The sequence below is a fragment of the Podarcis bocagei genome, assembly GCF_964188305.1.
Source record: "Podarcis bocagei genome assembly, chromosome: 13".
Lineage (NCBI taxonomy): Eukaryota > Metazoa > Chordata > Lepidosauria > Squamata > Lacertidae > Podarcis > Podarcis bocagei.
Genome location: NC_138138.1, coordinates 57,239,323 through 57,261,440, shown reverse-complemented (window position 1 = coordinate 57,261,440; position 22,118 = coordinate 57,239,323). Strand labels below are relative to the sequence as shown.

Here is a 22,118-nt window from a genome sequence, read left to right as displayed (position 1 = left end):
AGCTTTGCAAGAGGCCAGCTGCCCACTGAGATGAGCTTTGCAAGAGGCCAGCTGCCCACTGAGATGAGCTTTGCAAGAGGCCAGCTGCCCACTGAGATGAGCTTTGCAAGAGGCCAGCTGCCCACTGAGATGAGCTTTGCAAGAGGCCAGCTGCCCACTGAGATGAGCTTTGCAAGAGGCCAGCTGCCCACTGAGATGAGCTTTGCAAGAGGCCAGCTGCCCACTGAGATGAGCTTTGCAAGAGGCCAGCTGCAAACCCAGCTCTTCAGCCGTTCCTCATCAGGCTCGGTTTCCAGACCTTTGATCATCTTGGTCGGACCTCCTCTGCCAATCAACATTCCAGCTTGACAACGCCTTAAAATTTATCACCCGTCCTTTGCCAGCAGGTCCTGGTTCTAAAATTCGGAATTGAAAAAGGCTCAAAACAGGTTGCAGCCGCGGGAAGAGGGTGGGCCCTGAAAACACAGACACCTTGGGTGCCCATGCCCAGGTTCACCAAAACAGAGGTGTTTGGGAGTTGTAGTTTGGGGGCTGCCAGAGGAGACCCACCTTCTGAGGATAGTCGAGTTGCCAGGAGGGCATCGTAACACCTGGGGTTGAAGGCCTGCAAGGAAGGAGGCAGCCTCTCAGGTGTTTGGGGCTTAAGGTGGGCGATGATCACCTTGGGCCCCCCCTGGGAGCAAACTGGTAACCCATGGGGGGTTTGTGGCTGCTATTTGGGGCAGAGAGGGGAGAGGAGGGCCGGGAAGAGAGGGCCGGTTCACTCTTGTGGAGATCGCTTTGTGGGCCGGATTGCGTCTCCATGGATGCGATTTTCGGCACTGCGGAAGCGAGTCCCTGCTGTGTCGGTTTTGCACAGCGCGCAGGGACTCGCCGAGCAGGCAGCTCAGTTTGGGGGCTGCTTGTGGGCCATTTAAATGACCTCCATGGGCTGTTTGTGGCCCAAGGGCCACAGGTTGCTGACCCCTGCTCTACTCCCAGATCAAGTGGGCCGCAAAACTACTCCCACACTCCACCCCCGGGCTGCACACCGCATTTGTCATGGGGGGGGGGCAGGAGCGAGTGCGAAATTTTTATGCCCCCTCTGGCCCTTGCACTGCCTTCCCAGTGTCAGATAAGTGAGGCACTGGGCTTTGGGAAGGAGGTGCTGAGGACAATGTGTGTTTGGGCACATTGGGGTTTTTGGACGAGCGTCGTGGGTGCCCCTCCCAGTCCTTCCTCTCACACCCCAACCCCCCCCCCCACCAGAAAGAAAGCTAGAGCACCTCACTTTGGTTTTCCACGGGATCTGGTTGAAAGTCCGATCCGGCGAATTAAACCCAAACGCACATAGCTGAAAGAGGACGGGGAGAAGAACAGCCCTCTTCCAACTTCCTCCTGGAGTTCTTTGTGGGTGCCAGGAATCACAGAATCAGAATCGTGAAGTTGGAAGGGACCTTGAGGGTCATCCAGTCCACCCCCCTGCAATGCAGGAATCTCAGCTTATATTATTATTATTATTATTATTATTATTATTATTATTATTATTATTATCACTGCCACTGTATAACGGAGCCCAGTCCCCTGGCACAATTCCCCCTGTGCCCTGCACAGCTTGGCCTCCTGGTCTTAGCAGGAAAGAGGTCATTCTACAGCCACCTCAGGCCTGGCTTGTTGGAAAACCAACCCTGCTGGGAGTTGGGGGTGGGGAGGAAATTTGGGTGGGCTGGGGGTGAATGCAAGGTGGGTCTCCTTGGGGCTACAGGTGGGGAGGAGGAGGAGGGAAGGAGATGCAAAAACCCAAGAGATGGTCCAAACTGAGCCCCCAAGCCAGGGGTCAGCAAACTTTTTCAGCAGGGGGCCGGTCCACTATCCCGCAGACCTTGTGGGGGGCCGGACTATATTTTGGAGGGGGGGAAAGAACGAATTCCTATGCCCCACAAATAACCCAGAGATGCATTTTAAATAAAAGCACACATTCTACTCATGTAAAAACACGCTGATTCCCGGACCCTCCACGGGCAGGATTTAGATGGCGATTGGGCCGGATCCGGTCCCCGGGCCTTAGTTTGCCTACAGAGGAGCCAACTCCTAAGGTCCCTTCAGCTCCCCAATAAAATATTTGAGGTGGACAGGCGCCCCCAAAGTTGATGGGCGTTGCCATTCAAATGGTGTGTGTGTGCACGGCAGCTTGTGTCGATTATGTCGGGTGGGGCTTACTCTCCCCCCCCCCCAATATTTTTTATTCAAGTTGGCACCATCGGTGGAGGGGACAGCCCACCGCGTTTCGCCCAATTTTTGCTAAAAGCCTTCAGAAGGGTTTAAAATGAGTGGGTGTGGGGAGGACCCAGCCTGCATAAACCTCGGGACCCCACAGTTAATGTATCTGGGAGGAGACACAGCCAAGATCTCTGCAGGCTGATCTCCCATGGAAACATTAACCGGGACCCCCGAGATATCTGCAGCTCCCAATCCCGGCTGGGATTAAGCCCGATGAGAAAGACGGGGCGAAACGCGTCGGGCTCCTTCGAAAGTAAAATCCACGTTTTCCCAGCATCCTGAGACGGAAGCGGGGGAAGGAAGAAAAGGCGCCTTCCACCGGGACTGGTGTGCGCGCCCCCTCTCTCTTGCACCTCCTGTTTTCTATCAGCCCCCCCCCACGCCCCGTGGAGTGCAACAGAGGCACAAGGTAATAGTGCTCCACATTTTAAAAACAAAAACCCGCGGTTGTTGTGAAATAACCCACAAGCTTCCTGGCTTTTTCTTTCGTAGCAAATCAGGAAATAAATAAGGGGGTTGTTTTTTGGGGGGGGTAGTTTAGAGAAGGGGGAGGGAGATTTCTGCTCCTGAGGACCAGGCAGCCCCCGCGCAGAGAGAGGAAGATGCTTCCTGCCTTTCCCCCAGAGAGCAAGCCCACCTGCCCCCTCTATCCCCCTCACAACAACCCTGTGAGGCTGACTCTCCCCTGACCCACGCGGTACCCAAGATGCCCCCCCCCCACCGCTCTCCTCGGCTCCCTCTGCGGGGAAACCTGGACACCGACCGGGTGGTCCGCTTCGTCGGGCGGGCTAGCGCTGCCCCGCGTCCCCCTCGGATCTGTGAGGCAAAGGGGCGGACCAGCTCCAATTGGTCCGGCCCTCCCTGGCACGCTGTTGACTCCGTGGTGGGGGGCCTGCATCTTCTTCCTCCCCCCACCCAAAAAAAACCAACCCCACCGCAAAGCTATTTTGGGGAGAGCCCGTGTGGCGCAACGGTTAAGAGCGTTGGACGCAGCCTGGAAGCTCTTAGTGTCGCCCACCTCGCGGGGTCGCTGTGTGGACGCAGTGGGGAGGAGGCCTCCTGCTCCGCGCGTTTGGGTGGGTGGGGGGCTTCCTCCCCCCTCGGTCTGCTCCCCACTTGGCTTGCTGCCCTGCCGCGCCCCAGGGGCGGGATTTGGCCATACAGATTCCAGGGGGCGCCGCGTGAGACGCCCAAACCCGCGCCATCTCCCTTCGCTCTGGGTCCTTCTTGCGCCCCCCTAAATTTGGGCGGTCGCGCTCCCCTAAATCGCCCGAGGAAAGGAGCGAGAAAGCGGGGGCGCCGTCGGGGGCTTCTCTTGCAATGATGCCGAAGGACCCCCGACTTCGTCAAGGGGGCGGCACCGGCATCAGCTCTTTGGGACCCGATCCAGCTGCAGGGAGCCTCTTCTTGCCCCTTGAGGAAAGTGCCACGTGGTGTCGGTGGGGCTGGGAGGAGCTCCCGGTTTCCCCACTGGACAGCTGCCCAGGAGACCCTCCCGAGTCCCGCGCCGCAAGTCCCGCGAGACCCCTCCAGGCCGGCATGTGGGGTGGGCGGCCGGGAAGGGGGCGGCCCCAGGGGCCAGAGGCGAGGCCCGAGCCGGGAGGCGCCTTTCTGTCCCGCTGCTGCGACGGGGCGGCTCTTCGGGGAGTTTTCCGGGTGAGTGGCGGGAGGCGGTGGGGGCTAGTCGCTTCGTTTTGGCCTCCTCCGAACCCCCCAACTCCGCCTGCCTCGGGTCCGGGCTGTGGCCCTGCAAGGGGGCGGGCGAGGCGACCCTAGCGGGATGGGAAAGTGTGGGGTTCCCATCTGCTGCCTTGGGGAAGGCCTGTTTTTTTGGAGGGGAGGACAGGGCACCAGGACTCCTCAGTCCTGAAAGTTGTGGAGGTTCGGCTCTCCCCCCCCCCCCCGCCCCGAGGTGCAAATCCGGGGTTGCCTCCTCCAGCTCTGCGCAGAGCGAGCTCAGAATATCCCGTGACTCAGTTTAGGGTTCCGAGGTGCAACGCAGCTCCTCCCCACCCGCCTGAAAGCGCAGCTGTTTCCGGGAGGGGGGCGCGGGTGGCTGGACCCCTTAGAACAGGAGTTCTCAAAACTTTTTTTTCTCTGGGCCGCACTTTCACCCCCCAAAAATTGCTAGCACCACGCTGAACTTTTTCCTCGCAGAACGAAAACACAGGACGCAACTGCTTTATGATACGATCACAGACGGGACGTCCAGAAAGGATGAAATATTGCAGCCATACGTGAATCTTTCCCAAAAGATCATATTGATGGTCCGCCGCTCTTGTCATTCTCTCCTGCCCCGCCCTTCGAGAACCGCTGCATTCAGGACTTGCAGCAAAAAAAATAACCTAGCGATGCCTTGAGCCCCTTTGTTTCTGCACAGATTTTCACAGGTGCACTAAGTGTTATCCTGAGTTACAGGTATGTATATTGTGTGTGTGTTGGGGAGTGTTTGTGTGTAAACAGGGAGGTCAGAGAGAATTCCGCCTTTCTTTTGCCTGTAACCTCACTGCTTACAATCCCTGCAACAAATCCCTGTGTATATGTACCTATAATTCAGGATAACACTTCATGGAGCTGATGGAAGTGGACTGGAGAAGACAGGGCCATAACATATGTCACTGTTCTTTCTCAAGTGTGTATGTGGGTAGGTTCAGCTACCACTCTGTACATGCTCAGAAGCTGATTCTGGAGCTAGGATCTGTTGACCACCTACCTCACCCAGCCCAGATCAAGACCCTTAGAAGAATCAGGAACTGCTCCTGCTCTCAGACAATTTTCTGGGGCTGCCTTTGCTTTTTGGGCAGGAACACAAATGCATCTTAGACTCTTCCAAAATGTTGCATCCCACCTGCCTGCCTCCCCAGCTTGAATAATCATTTGCCTTTTTCTTTGTGAGCTGCTTTGGAGGACTTTTCTAGCTGAAAGGCAGCACGGGAATAAACTTCAACATGGCTTAGCGTGCTTCCGAATGGCAGCTGCTGGAGGGGAGAGTCGCTTTGGCACTTCCTGGTTAGCCATAATGCAAGCAGAATGCTAGATGAGTTGAGCCCCTGGCCTGATCCTGCAGCCTTTTGGGATAAGTTCATGCCTCTGTTGGGTATGGAGGTTACAAGGGGGATTTTTAGGGCTGGGTGATATATTGACATATTGTCCAAAACCGGTTTGAAGTCCGTATTGTGATACCAGTTTCATCATTGTTGACCTGGTAAAAGTATCACAAATCATGATGTGTGTCTGTGCTATGCAAAAATCACAATGTGGGGAAACCTGTGAAGCCAGCCAATGTTTCTTGGTTCCTTCAGCCCCAGTTAACGCTGCCGTCTCATATGTATTCTGTAGTTGACCTCCTTTGTAATGTTTTACTTTGAAATATTTAAGATAACATTTAAGTTTTCTGTTAATTATGTTGCTTTGACTGTATACGCGATTGTTTTATTGATGTTTTAAAATGCTGTAAACCGCTTTGAGGTTTTTCTTAAAAATATAAGGCAGTATAAAAATGAAATTAATAATAATAATAAATAATAAAACCTCTGCCATCTCAGCTCCCCCTGCCTCATGCAGGGGGGCAGCGAATCACAAGGGCCGGCGCTGGCAAAAATCACAATGCGGGGGAAACTGTGAAGCCAGCCGATGCCACTTCACAGCACTATCCTTATTTCAGACATTGTGATATATCATGGCGTCATGATGTTTAGTTGATGATATATGGCAGTGGGGTCACGAAGAGTCAGACACGACCAAACGACAACAACAATATTGCAGTGTTGAAAACCAGACATCACCCAGCCCTAGAGGTTATTGTTAATTTATTTCTAAATTGGGATTTCAAACCAGGCCTTCCCCATGTGCTTCCAAGGGTGGGTTATGCACAGTGCAATGCAAGGAAACTGTGTAACGCATAATCATTTCTAGGCTGTAAGTTAGGCTGCATCAGGAACAAATGAGAACAGTGGCAACGGCGGCTGCAACAGCAGGGAGGTTTTTAATCTCACCCTGCACACACACACACACACACACAGAGAGAGAGAGAGACCGGATATCTGTGCAGAAAGGTGCACCTTAACCTACCATTGAAATGTGGCCGGGTGCTCTTTAGAGGGGGGGGGTCACACCACACCTTGAATGCCCCCCCTCCTGCGCCACCACTGACCCTCCAGATCTGCAAATAATGAGAGTAACTCATAATAAAATAGTTGCTTTTATTTTATAGCAAAACTAGGAATTCCACATGCTATTTACAACAGGCCAAAGGTGTTTTATTTCAAGTACAACAAAATGGATCAGGACATCGAAACAACTCTTTTTATTATTAATATTATTTTACAGGACTGGACGCCACAAAGCGAAGAAACTCGCACACTCTAGGACTGATGCCGGCGGAAGGGGGTTCTTTTTTTGGACGCGTGCAGACTGCTTCCTTCGCCCCCATCCTACCCTCCCCCCCCCCCGGCTTGCTCTCCGGAAACCCGCCCTGGTGGACCCTTTCAGGTACAGCTCTAGATGGTCATGGATTTACACAAGTAGGTATCGATACAGCATGCTCAAAGCCCCCCCCCAACTTGTTTCTGGGTGCCTGTGGGGCTCAAGGTGCCCCACGCCTGGGTGCTGGAAGGAACGGCTCGGGGCGCGGGAAGAGTTTGTGGTAAGGCAGTTTGTGGTCAGGAACCTCTCTGTCTCTCTTTCTGCTGCCCCTGCCCTCCTCCGTCTCAGCCAGGGAATCTTTTCGTTCTGGACAGAACTCCGTGGGGAGAGGGGGCGGAGGCAGCAGCAGCAGAGAGCCTCTGGGCCCCCAGCGCTTGAGGGGGAGGAGTGTGGATTTTGTGGCAATTTTGCCTCTTCCACCTGATTTAAGGCGGTATAAACCTCAGCCAAGCTCTGGAGCCAAAAGTCTGCCCCAAGGGGCCGGGAAACACCCCCCCCGGCTCCTTTTAAACATTGGTTTCAAATTTTATTTAGCTTCCAGCCTGGTTCTTTAGATTCCCATGCCTACTAAGCAAAGGAAAGTTTGGTTTGAGCGGGAGGGTTTGTAAACTGAACACAAATGAACTGGGTTAATTTAGGTCCGTGAGAACAAGTCCTCCTCTCGGAGTATTTGAGGGCAAATACTCCTCCATGTTTGTGGCTTCTCAGCAGCCCTGAATTTCCACACACCTTTCTTTGAACGGGGTTGCAGCCAGGAAATTGGGGTGGGGGCAATTCTGTGTCACATCTCTTACCCCCTCCGCTTTTGGTAGGCTAAATATTGGATGAGCAAAGAAGGGCAAGGTTTTTAGCAGCTATGTTAGGTTTCCAAAACATGTCTGTGTTTTAAAGGGCGGGCTGGACTAGATGACCCTTGGGGTCCCTGCCAGCTCTGCAGTTTTAGGATTCTGCTATTCTTCTTGTTGCAGATAAAAGGGGTGTTATCTCTGTATCCAGCTGTGTGAGGAGCTTTTGCGGTGCTCAGAGCCTTACTCTAGGCCAGGGATTCCCAAACATGGGTCTCCAGCTGTTTTTTTGGACTACAATCCCTTCCATTAGTCTTGCTAGCTAGGTATGATGGGAATTGTAGTCCAAAACCAGCTGGAGACCCAAGCTTGGGAAACACCGGTCTAGGCTTTTGCTAGAGTAAACCACTCCCTGCTGCCCTGCTCAGGGTGCAGGATCAGGTCCTGTTGGGTCCTTGCTTTCAGTGCCACCTGGCGGCCTTCATTATCACAAACACCTGGGGAGATGTGGCCACAATTATTCATTCCTCTCTCTCTCCCCTCTCCATTTTTTTTGGGGGGGCTCCTCTCTTGAGTGTGCTGTAAAACTGTGCATGGGGGTGGGGCAGCTGCCCTCCCTAAATCAAGCAAATCAATAAAAATACTTAACTATCTGAGGTTCTGCCCCCCTAACATGAAACGTGCCCCCCTAATAAAAATACTGGCTGTGCCCATGAAATTGTGCGGTTTTGGGGGGTAGGGTGGAGGGGGCTGTTTCCAAAGGGGGCAGGAGGGAGATCCAGACAGAGGTGGTGGTTTGAACTGGAAACCCCTTAGGATTTGCAACGTTACACCTGGAATGCTTGCTTCGAGGCTGCCCCCAAGGAAGGAGAGGCCAGGAAAGGGGGGGGTCCTTGACAATTTTGCATTGACAGGGTGGCTGCCAGCTCTTTTGTACAGCTGGGACAGGCGAATGGGGGGGGTCCTGCCCCATGGCTGCATGGGGAGCTCCGACTTGACTCGCTGCAGTGGAAAAAGAGTTGTCTGAACACTCCTTGGCAGCTTTCATTCCGCTCTGGAGGCCAGATATTTGAGATGCGCACCTGATGAGGGTGTGGGCAGGGGGGGGCGGCGGCTTGGTGTCCAGGGTGGGGGGTGAGGAGGCAACCAGGTAGCTGGCTGAGAGGAGGAGGAGGAGGAGGAGGGTGGGGTCGCAACCGGGCTTCCTCCGCGTGGACCTTTCGCTCGGTGGGGGAGACTCTGTTCTCCTGACTCATGCAAGAACCTGAATTTCATGTCGGAAACACGGCGGATGGCAAAGTTTCTTTGGGCGGGGGGCGAGGAGAGGGGCGGGGGGGGACCCCCGGGCGGCCCTCACTGGAAAGCCTTGGGGCGCTTCATCAGCATCGTCTCGATGTAGTTCTGCAACTCCTCGTCCTCGCCGCCGTCGTCGTCCTCCTCGCGGGCCGGGCCGTCGTCGTAGAACTCCTCCCGGGGCACCACGGGGAGCGGGCCGCGGAAGCGCGCGTAGGGCGGAGGCTGGAAAGTCCGCGGGTTGATGTAGTTGGAGATCTTGTTGCTGCCCGCGTAGTTGCTGACGCCGCCGCCGCCGCCGCCTCCTCTGTGGCCGCTGCTGCCTCCGCTGGGCCGGGCCGGGTACCATTTGGGCGCCGGGTACTCGTCCCCTTTCAGCACCTCGTTCCAGGCCGCCTCGTTCTGCTTGGGGAGGCGGCGGTGGTGGTAGGACTTGTAGTCCGCCGGAGGGTAGTAGGGCTTCTGCGGGGGCCGCGGCTCCGGGCGGTAGACGGCGTAGGCGGGCGCCTTCTTGGGCTTATTGCGCGCCGGCGGCGGCGGCAGCGGAGGGGCCCCGGGCCCTTTGGCCTTGCTTCCCGCGGGGGCCACTTCGGGGACCTCCTCCTTCTTCTTCTTCTCCACGTTGTTGATGATGTCGATGACGTCGTCGGCGGGCAGGTGCAGTTTGCTGGACAGCTCGATCAGGCGGTCGATGGTGTTGGGGTCGATGTCGTCGTCGTCGTCCTCCTCCTCCTCGACGGGCGCCTCGTTGGAGCGCTTGTCCTCGGCCACGTTGCCCTCTTCGTCCTCGAAGAGGAGCCCGCTGCCCTTGCGGCGGATCCCGCTCCGCTGCGGCGGCTCCTCCTCGTCGTCCTCGTCTTCCTCCTGCGCGTTGGCCCCCTGGCGCCCGTCCTCCTCCTCCTCGCCGTCCTTCAGCAGGTACTGGAGCAGCAGGTCGGAGGCCATGTCCGCCAGGCGCTCCTCCTCGGCCGCCGCCCTCCGCGCCTCCTCCGCCTGGCGCCGGCTCTCGGCCAGCTCCTCGTAGCGCCTCTGCAGGAGCTGGTGCTCCAGGTGTTGCTGCTGGCGCAGCTTGCGCGCCCCGTCCCAGGGCTCTCCCGGGGGCGCCGGGCTGCGCTTGGCGTGCGCCCTCAGCCGCTCGTACTCTTCCAGCTCCTTGAGGACGTCGTCCCGCTCCTGGGGGGCCGGGGGGCCCTGGGGGGGCTCCGCCCTCTTGGCGGCCGAGCTGTAGCGCTGCAGCTCCCCCAGCATGGACTTGAGGGCGTCCAGCTCCTGCTGCCCGAAGCTTCTCTCGCCAGCCTCGCCGCCCTCTTCCTCCTGCTCGTCTTGCTTTCGGCCTCCGTCTTCGCCCGCCTCCCAGCGCGGCCCCTGCGCCTTCTTTTCCGGCTGCTCCTGCGCGTCGGAGCTCTTGGTCTCGCTGCGCACCCGCTCTTCGTTGGCGCTGGGCTCCGGGTTCAGGCTCTGCCCGTCTCTGGGCTTGCCGGCCTCGGCCTGGAGCGCTTGCAGGAGGACCGCGGCCAAGGCCTTGGGGTCCACGTCTTGGAAGAGGTCGCCTTCGTCGGGGCCGCCGCGCTTCTGGTCTTCGGCGCCGAGGGGTCCCGGCAGGACCCCCCGTCCGGCTGGAGAGTTTTCAGGCTGGGGGGACTCGCGGTCGTTGTCGCCGCCGCCGCCGCCTGGGCGGGCCTCCTCCTCCTGCCCCCTTCCCGTGGGGAGCGCAGCAGCGCGGAGGTGGGACTGCGCCAGGAGGAGGCAGAGAGAGAGGAGCCAGGCAGCTCTGCGAAGGTGGGGAAGGCACGGCATCCTGCCACGCGGAGAGAGGTGCTGTGCAGGGGAGACAGACAAAGGCGAGGTCAGAGCGGCATGAAGTCGAGGAGACCCCCCCCTCCCCATTCTCTCTCTCTCTTTTCTACACAGCGGGAGACTCTTAATCTCAGGGTTCCAGCCATAGGGCGAAAGAGCACTGCTTTGCAGCGGGTTGGACTGGATGACCCCTGGGGGTCCCTTTAGAAGTCTATGATTCACGCGCACAGATCGAGTGGTCTTGTGGAAGAGCAAAAGCCCCACGTGCCATGGAATCCTAGAGTTGGAAGGGACCCTGAGGAGTCCAACCCGCCCGCTGCAATTCAGGAATAGGCAGCCGTCCCCTGCAGGGATCGAACCTGCCACCTTGACCAGGCTCTGACCAGCTGAGCTCTTCTGTGTTATGTTGTTAACGCTGTTGCCTCACGCAAGTTTGCCCTGGCCTTTGGCGAGACCCACAAATTCAACGAACTTGGAAAACGAAACGTCATCCCCTTGGCGGGAGGGGAGGCGCCTCGACCCACAAGCTTTGGGGGGGGGGGGCTGGCCGGGCCAGGTGACACAGTTCTGTCACCGAGGAGGGGGTGGCGGGGTCCTCTGGCGAGCCGCTCTCACTTCCCCGAAGGAACAAGCCTCTCTTCCTGATTAGGACTTCCCCTTCTGTGGGGCTGAGCCCCCGCTTTTCCCTCGGAAAATGGTTTCTGCCCAGCCCCACACCAGGCGCAGCGCTCCAGCCCTCGTGTTAACGTGGTCCTCTCTCGTCCCCACATCTCTCCCCCCCCCCACTCCGATTTTCTTAAGACCCGGCTGCATGGTGGGGCTTTGTTTCCCCCCGAAGCGCCTCCTGCCAGCTCGCTGCCTGAGCGGCGGAGAGGCACGTCGTGTACTCTACGCTCGTAATGGGTCTCTCATTGACAATTCCGTGCATCGCCGCCGGATTCCGGGATCCTGCTCGCCTCGTAGGGTTGCCTGCCTGCTTGCCTGCCAGCGGTGCGCGCGCGCACACACACCCGGGCAGCTCCTTCCGACAAAACGTCTCTCTCTGCGCGCACGTACAAAACACTACGCCATGCATCTCTCTCCTCCCCCCCCCCCCCCCCGCACACTTTCCCAACTCGGCCGGGGTTGCCAAGGGATGCCACGAGACGGAAGAGCCCGCTCAGCAGAGGGAGGGTGCCGCCACCCCCGCTCCTCCGTCGCCAGGACCATCTTCTTGGCACCCGGCTACATTCCTGCATTCTCAGCCTAGGTGTGTTCAATTGGGGGGGGGGGCGCTGCTGTTTATCGGAAGTGCATTTTGAGCTGGCAGTTTTATTACCCTCGTTTTTGCCTTTTCCACCAAGCCTAGATTTCCCCCATACTGTGAGGGGAACGAAGAGGCTCTCCCGTCTGAATCGTGCTGTGGAAGAGGGGAGTCTGCGGGGGTCCGCTTGCAGCTAGATCCGGGGTCCCCATAATTCTTTCCCTGCCTCCCACCCACTTTCCTGGAGCTGCTCCTAACATCCTCATCTCATCGATTGGGGTGTTCTTTCCTACACCCCGCTATTCGGCTTTATATGGGACCGATTGGATCTTTGTCTCGCTCCCTCCCTATATAAGAGTTATTCTAGAACAAAGAAGTCCTCTGCTCGCCCCCCCCCCAGCCCACCTTTTCTTCCTCAGTTATCTCTGAGCTGTGGGTCACTGGGCTGGCTGGTTCTGGGGCACCGAAAGCGTCGCCCCGTGCCTCCTCCGCCTCCCCACATCAGAGAGAGCACGCGAAAGACCTGCTGGCTCGTCTCTCGCTCGCTCGCTCCCCCCCCCTCTCTGCAGTCCCCACACCCACCGCCCACACATGCAGGGGAGGAGATGACTGGCAGCCTCAGCGCTGCTGCCGCCGCCTCCCTCTGCCGGCTGAGACCCTCCGCTACCACCCCCCTCTTTCCCAACAGCCATTCACCTTTAGAAAGCTGACCCCCGCTCCCCATTTTCAGCCCCTCTGCATAATTTAGCCCCACCCCAGTTTCAAGAGCTCCTTCCCAACAACACCCCCGGATTCCTCGCCTTCTCCAACGTTCGCATAATTCCTTTCGAGGTCTCGATTCTTTCCCACCGGCTGCCCACAAGCGTTTTTCCACCCCCTCCATCCGCAAGGGATAGAATCCCCTGCCCCACATATGCGTCCGTCTACCTGCCATATCTCGAAGCGACCGAGCCCCCCCCCCTCCATTTCTCTCTCCCCCTCTACGACCGGCTTCCCCCTGTCGCTAGCGAAAGGCGCCCGCCCCGCTTCGGGAATCGCTTCAAGGGGACCACCCTGAACCCCGCATCTCGGGGCAGCCCTTCTTAGGGGGGGGGGGAGCAGACGCCCTCCTTGCCAACCGGCGGTTCCCATCCTGGAGACGCGCAGCCGCCGCCCCACAGCCGCCGCCACCTCTTCGTCGTCCCCGGCCGCCTCCTCGCCTTAAACCACCGCTACCGAGCAGCGCTTCCTTCAGCGCCCCCCACCCTCTCCGACCATCCTTCCAGGGATGGGCGAGGCGGGCCGGGGGTTGTCCTCTAGGACCCCCCCCCCCGCTTCTCTCCGCCTGTGTAATGACTCTGCAAGGGAGGGGGACGTGTTACCGGCTCCGTGGTAGCTGGGCCGGCCGGGGGTCTCGGGTCCGCCCCACCCCTCTGGAGTCGCTCGGTCCGCCCGCCTGGCTCTGCCTTTCGCTCGCCGGGGCTGCGCTGCCGCCGTTCAGCACCTTGGAGAGCGGCTGGGCTGGGCGGCCGCTTTTGTACTTCCAGCCGGGCCCACGTGGGGGGCCCCATTGACGTCAATGTTCATTCATAAAATTCGAGCACGATTGGAGGGGAGCCCCGCGCCTGCGCACAACCGGGGGGGGTGGAGGAAGAAAAGGGAAAAAAGTCCAGCGAGCGAGCGAGCGAATGGAATGAATGAAGGGGATGAATGGGAAGAGAGTGGAGTGCTGGGTGAATGAATGACTGAAGAAGAATCGGGAGGAGGAGAGAGGGATTCGTGAATGGACCGGCGGGCTGGGAGACGGGGCCTGGGGGAGACACGGAGGAAGCCTCGGCTCCAGGGGCCTGGGGGAGGCTTCCCCGCCGCCGCCGCCGCCGCCTCCGGCCGGTGTGGGCGCTCGGGAGCGCGCTGGCGGGAGAAGACCCCTTTGTTCCCAGGCGCCGCTCCGAGAGAACCTCTCTCTCTCCCGCGCCCTTTACCTCGGGGCCCGTGCGCGGAGGAGGGCGCCCTTTGCGGGAGGCGCCTGTGGACGCGCACGCAGGTAACCAGGCGAGGTGGGGCGCGCTAGGAGGACGCGTGTGCTCCGCGCGTGTGTTCAGACGGGCGCTCGCCCGGAGAGTCCACGTCGCCTTCCTGCCCCCCCCCCCGCGCGCGCTAGTGCGGACCCGGGGCGCGCCTCCTCCTCCTCCTCCTCCGCGCTTTAACCGGCGGGTCTCCTTCTGCGCCCTCGCCTCTTGCGAGCGATTCGATGGGGAGATGCGCTCTGGCTGGCTGGCTCTCGGTCTCCCGACGGCCCGGGCGCTTCACTCCCGGCTCCCTCCCACCTGCGCGCTCTCGCGCCTCTCTCCTTCCAGTCCCCTCTCACCGCGGTGCTCGCCCATTCATACAAAGAGCGCCCCCCCCCCAGCGCCGCATTTTAATCCTGCCCTCTATCCCTGGACGGCGCTCCTCCTCTTAGTTCCCAGGTTGATGAGCTCCCGCCCCACACTTTTCGGTGGGGGTACGTGCCACCGGGTGCTTCCAGCCTCGGGGGGTGGCAGGTGGGGAGAAGGGCAGGGGCGATGAGTCACCCTCCGCACGCTCTGCAGTCCTCTGCGTCCTTCACGCCCCCTTCACGGTCCTGGGAGTGGGGGTTGGGGTGGGCGTTGCGGTGGCTGCTGCTGCTCCGTCTGCTGCAACAGCCCCATATGTGGGGAGAGGGGAGCTTAGGGCAGGGAGAGATGCCCCCCCCCCAACACACCTCTCCCTTTCTGACATTCCTCCAAAGATTCTGCTTCTCTCTCTGCCCCCTCCCCCAACACTGCCATTCGTGTTTTGCTGCAATGAAAGAGGGGATTCATTTTGCCCCCCCCCCTGCTGCAGTGGAGGGATCTACGCTGCACAATGCTGGGGGTGGGCGGGAAGTTCATTGACACCCCCCCCTTAGCTGCAGTTGAGCAAGGTAGCTCTGTCCCTGAAGCCCTCCATGTATGCACACAACACCAAAAGGGTCTCTGGGGAGGTCTTCCTGCCCCATTTCAGCAAACTCTGCCCCCTCACCCCCCACCCCAGATGCAGGGGCTCCTCAGCAGCCCAGATTTAAAACTGAAAGGGACATTCACAAATACTTGGGACACAGCAATATCTCATTGCCTGAATGAAATCCCACCTTCTCTCCCCCCCCCCCCCCACAAGTGAAAGGTGTCTGCTTCTAGATTTTTGGGCAACCTTCTAGACCCTTTTTGGGTTGGGTAGGTTTCAGCCATGATAAACCCTCAAAGCAGAACAACCGTCTGCATGCAAGCTGTCAAATAACATCAAATATTGGAACGCGCTGAAGGTATGAAATATTCTGGATGCTAAACACAGACCAAATTGTTGGTAGACGTGGCTGTCGAGCATTCAGCTCTAAGGAGAAGGTTTGCCAGCAGATTTCTCTCTCCTGAAATGTAGGGTTGAAACAACAGCTGTGTACATCTTGCCGTTGCCTCTGTCCTCCCTGCTCCCACTGCTGGTTTCTGAAGACGTATAGACATGACGTTAGCCACAATTCATACTCACCCTGTAACTATTTGTGTATTTTCATGCATTCTCCCCTCAAGCCAGCTCCAATCTGAATTGGAAACTGAAGACACACCAACATCCCCTTTTCAGCTCAGCTGAGATGTGGACATTTGAGCCAGCCATTGAACATATGCAGAGGGCGGCTTTGCAAACAGGAGTTCCAGGTGGGGGTGGATTGCAGGTGTGTGGGGAAGCAGACAGGTAATGCGCGTCAGGTGACGATATCCCTGCTCCCCTTTCACCCCCTGGGGCGGACAGGCAGTGAGTCACTCAATTGTACAGCACTGTGAAAATGCGACTTGGAACTTGGAAAAGAGGAAGAACCTCAGTGCAGGCAGAAAAACTCAGTGGCTGGAGTTTTAGATTTGATATCCCGCTTTATCACTACCCGAAGGAGTCTCAAAGCGGCTCACAATCTCCTTTCCCTTCCTCCCCCACAACAAACACTCTGTGAGGTGAGTGGGGCTGAGAGACTTCAGAGAAGTATGACTGGCCCAAGGTCACCCAGCAGCTGCAGGTGGAGGAGCGGAGACGCGAACCCGGTTCCCCAGATTACGAGTCCACCGCTCTTAACCACTACACCACACTGGCTCTTGACTCTTAATCTCAGGGTCAGGGGTTTGAGCCCCACATCAGGCAAAAGATTCCTGCATTGCAGGGGGTTGGGCTAGATGACCCCTGAGGTCCCTTCCAACTCTACAATTGAGTGATTTTTGTCTTAAGCTGCTAAAGTATCCATAGGCTCATTTCTGCAGAGTGAAGGCTTCCTTGGAGAGAGATGCTAGCAGTCCACCATGTGGCTAGAATTACGAAACCAGAGTCCATACATGCATCAGGACCACGCATTGCCATCCTGTAAGAACATAAGAGCATAAGAACATAAGACAAACTGGCAGCTGGATCAGGCCAGAGCCCATTTCCTCTGGTTTTCAGCAACTGAGATTCAAAAGGAATTCTGCCTCCTCCTCCATGAATCCGTCCCATTCTCTTCTAAAGTCATCTAGCTTGTTGGTTGCGGAAGGGAGTTCGGCACCTTAACTCTTTCATTTATCTACCCTGAAGCTTCCAGCATTCAGCGTCATCAGATGTCCACAAATCCTGGTGTCACTGGAGAGGGAGGGAAGCATTTATTCCTCCATGCCACACATAATTGCATAAACTCCTGCCATGCCACCTCCTAGCCCCCAAATGCCGCAACCCCCTCCTCACAGGAACAGCCCTTTATCTGGAGCGGAACAAAAATCCACCTAGCTCGACACCCTCCTGCTTTCCATGGTGGCCAACCAGGATTTGAGGGCAACAACCTTTCCTCCCTCCCTCCTTGGTATCCATACTCTCCAGGCAGCCTTTCTGTGAGGTCAGAAAGCAGCACAAGAGTCTCACACCCTGGAATGCAGTCCTGGAGGCTTTTCCAAGGGTCAGGGTCCCTCCCCTTATTGCATCACTTCCTGTGTGCAAGACTGGATCACCCTGCGTTGCACAAAGTTAAATGCAGTTACTTCCTGTGTGGCCCCGTTTAAATTTGACAGCTCCACCACAAGCAGCAGGAGTGGAAGAAGTTCGCTGCAGTTGGATACAGCCCAGCACCCTGCTCTCTGTCAGGTGCACCAAAGGGGAGAGGCTCACAAGAAGGACCACTCTCTCCCAGCCCAAGTGGAAATGTGTGGATTTGAGACCTTCTTCATGCCAAGCAGGTGTTCTGCCACTGAGCTCTGACTCTTCTGCTTCGTCTGGGAGGACCTGCAGCCCAGTCGCAGGCAGGAGACTCCAGGATATCATATCCTCTGAACTTTTGTGGTGGGAAGGGGAACAATCAAAACTTTCCCTCTTGTTTCTTCCTCCCACTACTACGCACTCTTTTTCTTACCTGCGATGGAGGGAGGCGTTTCTTTGCTCTCCTCCAGAGAGCAGTCCCCCTTTTGAACTGGACTGCGGATATTTGTAATAATAATAAAAATAATATTTTATTTATATCCCACCCTCCCTAGCTGAAGCCGGGCTCAGAGCGGCTAACAACAATAAAAGTAACACAGCATTCTAAAACCAATTCAAAATCAAATTCATGGCAACCATTGGGCTAGAGTTCTGTGAGGATTACCAAAGGAGGGGGTAAATAATAATAATAAAAATATTTATTATTTACCCCCCTCCTTTGGTAAACATTTAAGGATAATTGCCTGCCTGATTTTCATCACTGTGTATCTCCCCCACTTCTCCCACCCACCACGGGCCAATGGAGACCCTCTGTTGGCACAAGCCACAACTCCTTATTCTGCCCCTCCACATAGAAGAGAATTAGAAGAGTCTTCTGGATCAGGCCTCACAGTGGCCCCCCAGGTGCCCTGTTGCAACCCCAGCAAGCAGGAGCCAAATGCAAGAGCCCTTTTCCCTCCTGGGGTTTCCAGCAACTGGGGTTCAGAAGCGTCGCTGCCCCAGACCACAGAGGCAGAGCGGGGCCACTGTGGCTATTAGCCATCGATAGCCCCCTCCTCCATGAAACAGGGTTGTTAAGACCGCGGAGACCAGAGGAGGGGTTCCTTGTTGGTTGAGTTGCCCAGATGGTACTGTGGTCTAAACCACAGGTGCTGATCAGAAGGTCAGTGGTTCGAATCCCCGCGACGGGGTGAGCTTCCGTTGCTCGGTCCCTGCTCCTGCCCACCTAGCAGTTCAAAGCATGTCAAAGCGCAAGTAGATGAATAGGTACCGCTCTGGCGGGAAGGTAAACGGCGTTTCCGTGCGCTGCTCTGGTTCTCCAGAAGCGGCTTAGTCATGCTGGCCACATGACCCAGAAGCTGTATGCCGGCTCCCTCGGCCAGTAAAGCGAGATGAGCGTCGCAACCCCAGAGTCAGCCACGACTGGACCTAATGGTCAGGGGTCCCTTTACCTTTACCTTACTCCATAAAGGGTGAGGTGAGAAGCCATGGGTTTGGAGTGAGCAGTGAGGTCTAGAAGCTGTGAGCCTGCAGGTGGCACTAGGAAAGGGAGCCTGGGCTCAGGGGGGGGGGTGTGAGCAGCCTCCCCACGTGTGACCCCTGGTCCCTTTCCATCCATGGGCTACCTGACGCCCTCCTCCAACACCCACATTGACTCACTCACACAATCACTCCTACCTCCTCCTCCTCGGCCATTTCCCATCCTTTCTCCTGGAAAATTAGCAGCTCCCTCCCGGGGACTAATGCCGGATTTCCGGGCTGTCAGAGCTTAGATTGATGCCTGGTGAGTGAGTCACTCTTGCAGCAGGAGCCTCTGATTGTGTGAATGAATCAAAGGGGCTGGATCCCTGCCTGGCTGGCGTAAAGCAGGGCTGCTCTCCCTGGGTCTCTGCCTCTCTTCCTCGACTGCAGCAGGAGGGGGCTGGCCCAGAGTGAGGAGCTGCAGGTGGAGGAATTATGGGCTGGGGGTGCTGGACCTGCGGAGCAGAGGGGCAGCCCAATTCAACAGAGGCTCCCGGATTCAATTTCATGCTTGGCCAGATCCAGTAGGTGGGTGGACAGATGGGAGAGGAGGGGGAGGGAATGAGTGCTCTGCTTAGGACCACTTCGCTCGCTTTCTGGCTGCTCTGTCAGCTACACCCCCTTCCTCCTATGCGGCCCACTACTCTGCAATACCTCAGCGCCCGCCCGCCCCCCCCCCCAAAGAAACATCCACACGAAGTGAAAATCCCGTGCAAAAGGGGTCCCACCAGCCATTCACCAGGGAATAAAATCTGGCAGGTTTGCAAAGGCAAACTCCAGGCTGTGGCCCCCCCAATCCCTTACAGAGGTTGCAAGGGCCACACACCCAGACAATCTTCCTGAGAAGTTTGGCTGAGGGGCTTGGAGCTAAGACTGAGGGGGGAATGCTCCCTATGGCCTTGCTCCTCCCTTCAATGCCCCCCTGTGGGCGAGCCCCTTCCCCACCTGGGCTAAATTAGGTTTTGCTGGATCAGGCCAACGGCCTATCTAGTCCAGCGTCCTCTTCTCACAGTGGCCAGACAGATGCCTCTTCTGGGAAACCCTCAAGGGGGACTTGGGCACAAGAGCAAAATTATTCCAGCAGCTGGGATTCAGAAGCATCACTGACTCCAGCTGTGAGGCAGAGCAGAACCTTCACAGCTAGTTGTCATTGACAGCCCTCTCCTCTGTGAATTTGTCCAGGTGTCCTGTGGCAGGGAGTTCCACATGTTAACCCTGCACTGCATGAAGAAGGACTTTCTTCTATCTTCCACTGTTCCGCTCCACTGGATGCGCACGAGTCTTTGTGATAGTTGAGAGGGAGCAAATTTTTCTCTTTCCACTTTCTTCATGCCATCCATAATTTTACAAACTTCTATCACTTTGCCTCTTACCCAGCTTTTCTCTAAGCTGGAACGTCCAAAACATTGCAGCCTTCATGATGGAGATGGACTGAGCTTTAAAGCTGTCAATTAAAATTTAAACCTCCTGTCCCATGTGTGTGGGAGAACTGTGAGAGTGAACAGGCTGTGAAACCCTTTTGGCAGAGTAAAAAACACGTGTGGTTTTGCAGCTTACCAGAAGCTAGGAATTAGGAAGCTACACTTTTTTATCCCTGTTTGAGGTCCTCTGACCTGCCCCTCTTTGTCCCCGTTGCCAAGAATGACCACACCTTTCAGCAAAAACAAAGAAGTTTACTTACAATTCAACGCAGGCAGCAAATATATCAAAATAGTACTTCTTAGTTACAAAATACAAAATTCCAAAAAGGTGTGACCTAGAACAATTAAGATATCCAAACATGTGCTATGCAGACTTGGATCACTCTTCTCCCTTCTGTTTCCCTTTAACACTCTCAGACTGTAAACAAGAAAAATATAAAGCTTACTCACCTATAAGTCTTGCCAGGATTCAACAGCTCCAGTGATGAAAATCAGACAGGCAGTAATCTTGAACAATTACAAAAGCGCATAGTCCAAAAATGGTGTGCATTCTCTTGAGGAGAGCTCACAGGCATTTTCCCCCCCATCACAGATAAGGAGAAGAGTGTGAGAGGAAGAAGAAGTTTTCTATCATTCCTCTTCCTGCCGCAAAAGTTTAGAGGATATGACATCATATAGTGACTCGCTAGCGGATCAATCCTCCAGCAGGCACGACATGAAGTGGGGGCTGCCTCCCCCCAGCCCCAGATGAGGAACACCTGCCTCCTCATCACACCTGCCTCCTTTTCTTCTCCATTATTCTGCTCTGGGGACACTCTTGCCTGCCTCCACCTAGGCACTTCCTGTTTCTGCTCATTCTTTCATCCATTCACCCCTTTCTCTTCTACCCGTTTATTCCTGTTTGTGATGTGCAAAATGACCTTTGGGTTCCCTTCCAATTCTACGATTCTAATAAACAGCTCTCCCTCTCAGAGGCCCTGCTTCCCCTCCCCTCACATCCCTCCATGTCTCATCCGCTCCCCCCACCCCCCATTCTGTCCTTCAACACAACCAGCTGCCCTGAATCCCGCCCCCCTATACACATCTTGACCTCTGCCTGCCTGCCTGCCTCCCTCTGAACCTTTGACCTCTTCTCCCCTTCCCCAAAGTGGATGGACTTGTGCGATGGGGGTGGCAGCAGATTTCCAGCCTCCCCAGAGCCCAAGAAATTTTTTCTTTTTTCTTTTCTTTCTTGGTAAACAAATAAGCTGTGATTTTTTGCACCCATCAAGAATAACAGACTCCTGCGAAGATTATTTATGGCACTAAACACTCTCTGTGAGAAATCAGAAGTCATGAGTCAGAGGCCTGGGGCGCTCCTCTGTTCGTTGAGCGGAGAGGAAAGAGAAGGCAGAGGCACAACCAGGGATTCAGTTTGGTGGTCCCCCAGCCCCCCCAACCCAGTTTAGAGCAGGGGAGATGCTGGGGCTTCTTCCCCGCTTGCCCCGATCCCAGGTTTGGGGGTAATTCTCTGTTGCTGGGCAGGATAAGCAGAGGTTGGAGGGCGAGAGAGAGAGGCTGCAGGTCTGATTTGAAACAGGTTGCAGAGCCGAGTCCTGGGTGCAAGTGACGCTCCACTGACCCAATCGTGCGACAATATTTTGGTCTGGTAATTTTCAGGGTGTGGGGGCACCTGCTTCTGATTCATCTCTACAAAGAGGCTCCATTCGGACTTTGAGCCTTGCCAGGTTGCCAGGGAGGGGGGAAGAGAGACGTGTGGGTCAGCTGCAAATCTAGGAACACTTCTCCCACCCACAGATGACTGAGGGGGCAGGTCTGGAGCAGGACCCCCTGCCCCACTGCAGCCTGCCATGTGCAGATGTTTGCATCGTCCTCAGAGGTGAGGTGGGGATGCCTTCTTGGTGTGTGGAGTGGCCATGGGTTCAGGGCAAGCTCCACTGCGCTTTCCCAGACGCAACTAAGGGAGTTGCCTTGCCAGACCAGAGACTGTCTGTCCACCTGGCCCTCTTGTGTTCCTGCATCTGGCCGGCAGCATCACTCCGGCTTCTCAAGGCCCAGAGGTCTCTTTCGCACTCTTGGGTGGATTTTGATGAGCAGGAGAGGATATTTTATTCATTTATTACCCTCCCTCTTTCTCACTTTGTGTGAAGAATGCAAATACCTATTTCAGCAGAGTGATATCACCATCTGTGCACAGCTCATCTCTAGAAGCTTTTAGGAGAAGGTTGTACAAGCTTCTGGAACAAATGGTGATATCCAAGGATACATTAGGCAGGCCTGGATTACGTTCTCCCTTTATGTTTCCATCTTAACAAAGAAACCACTCTCAGACTGTTAAAGTAAACAAGAAAAAGATGTGGTTTACTCACATTAAAAGTCTTGCCATGTTCCAACAATGACAGTGATGAAAAGCAG

The 22,118-nt window shown here is 56.2% G+C and overlaps 1 protein-coding gene across 3 annotated transcripts; it reads right to left on the bottom strand.

Annotated features, from left to right (window-relative positions):
- Positions 1-6,444: 6,444 nt before the first annotated feature.
- VGF (VGF nerve growth factor inducible) lies at positions 6,445-20,281 on the bottom strand. Of its 3 annotated transcripts, none has more exons than XM_081167890.1 (2): positions 20,154-20,281; positions 6,445-10,580 (listed from the first exon to the last, which is right to left on the bottom strand). In XM_081167890.1, the coding sequence occupies exon 2, from the start codon at positions 10,557-10,559 to the stop codon at positions 8,823-8,825; it is 1,737 nt and encodes a 578-aa protein (XP_081024016.1). In that variant the 5' UTR covers positions 10,560-10,580; positions 20,154-20,281; the 3' UTR covers positions 6,445-8,822. The 3 variants fall into 3 exon arrangements, with proteins under 3 accessions (XP_081024016.1, XP_081024014.1, XP_081024015.1); XM_081167888.1 differs by lacking the exon at positions 20,154-20,281 and adding an exon at positions 13,164-13,367; XM_081167889.1 differs by lacking the exon at positions 20,154-20,281 and adding an exon at positions 12,208-12,351.
- Positions 20,282-22,118: the final 1,837 nt, after the last annotated feature.

What these genes read in the sequence shown, in the direction of transcription:
- VGF (XM_081167888.1), bottom strand. Translation starts at nt 13,352, where the DNA reads ATGGGGCCCCCCACGTGGGCCCGGCTGGAAGTACAAAAGCGGCCGCCC. An exon ending in GCCCAGCTACCACGGAGCCG is followed by an intron (nt 10,581 to 13,163) that starts GTAACACGTCCC and finishes TCCCCTGCACAG; the next exon opens with CACCTCTCTCCGCGTGGCAG.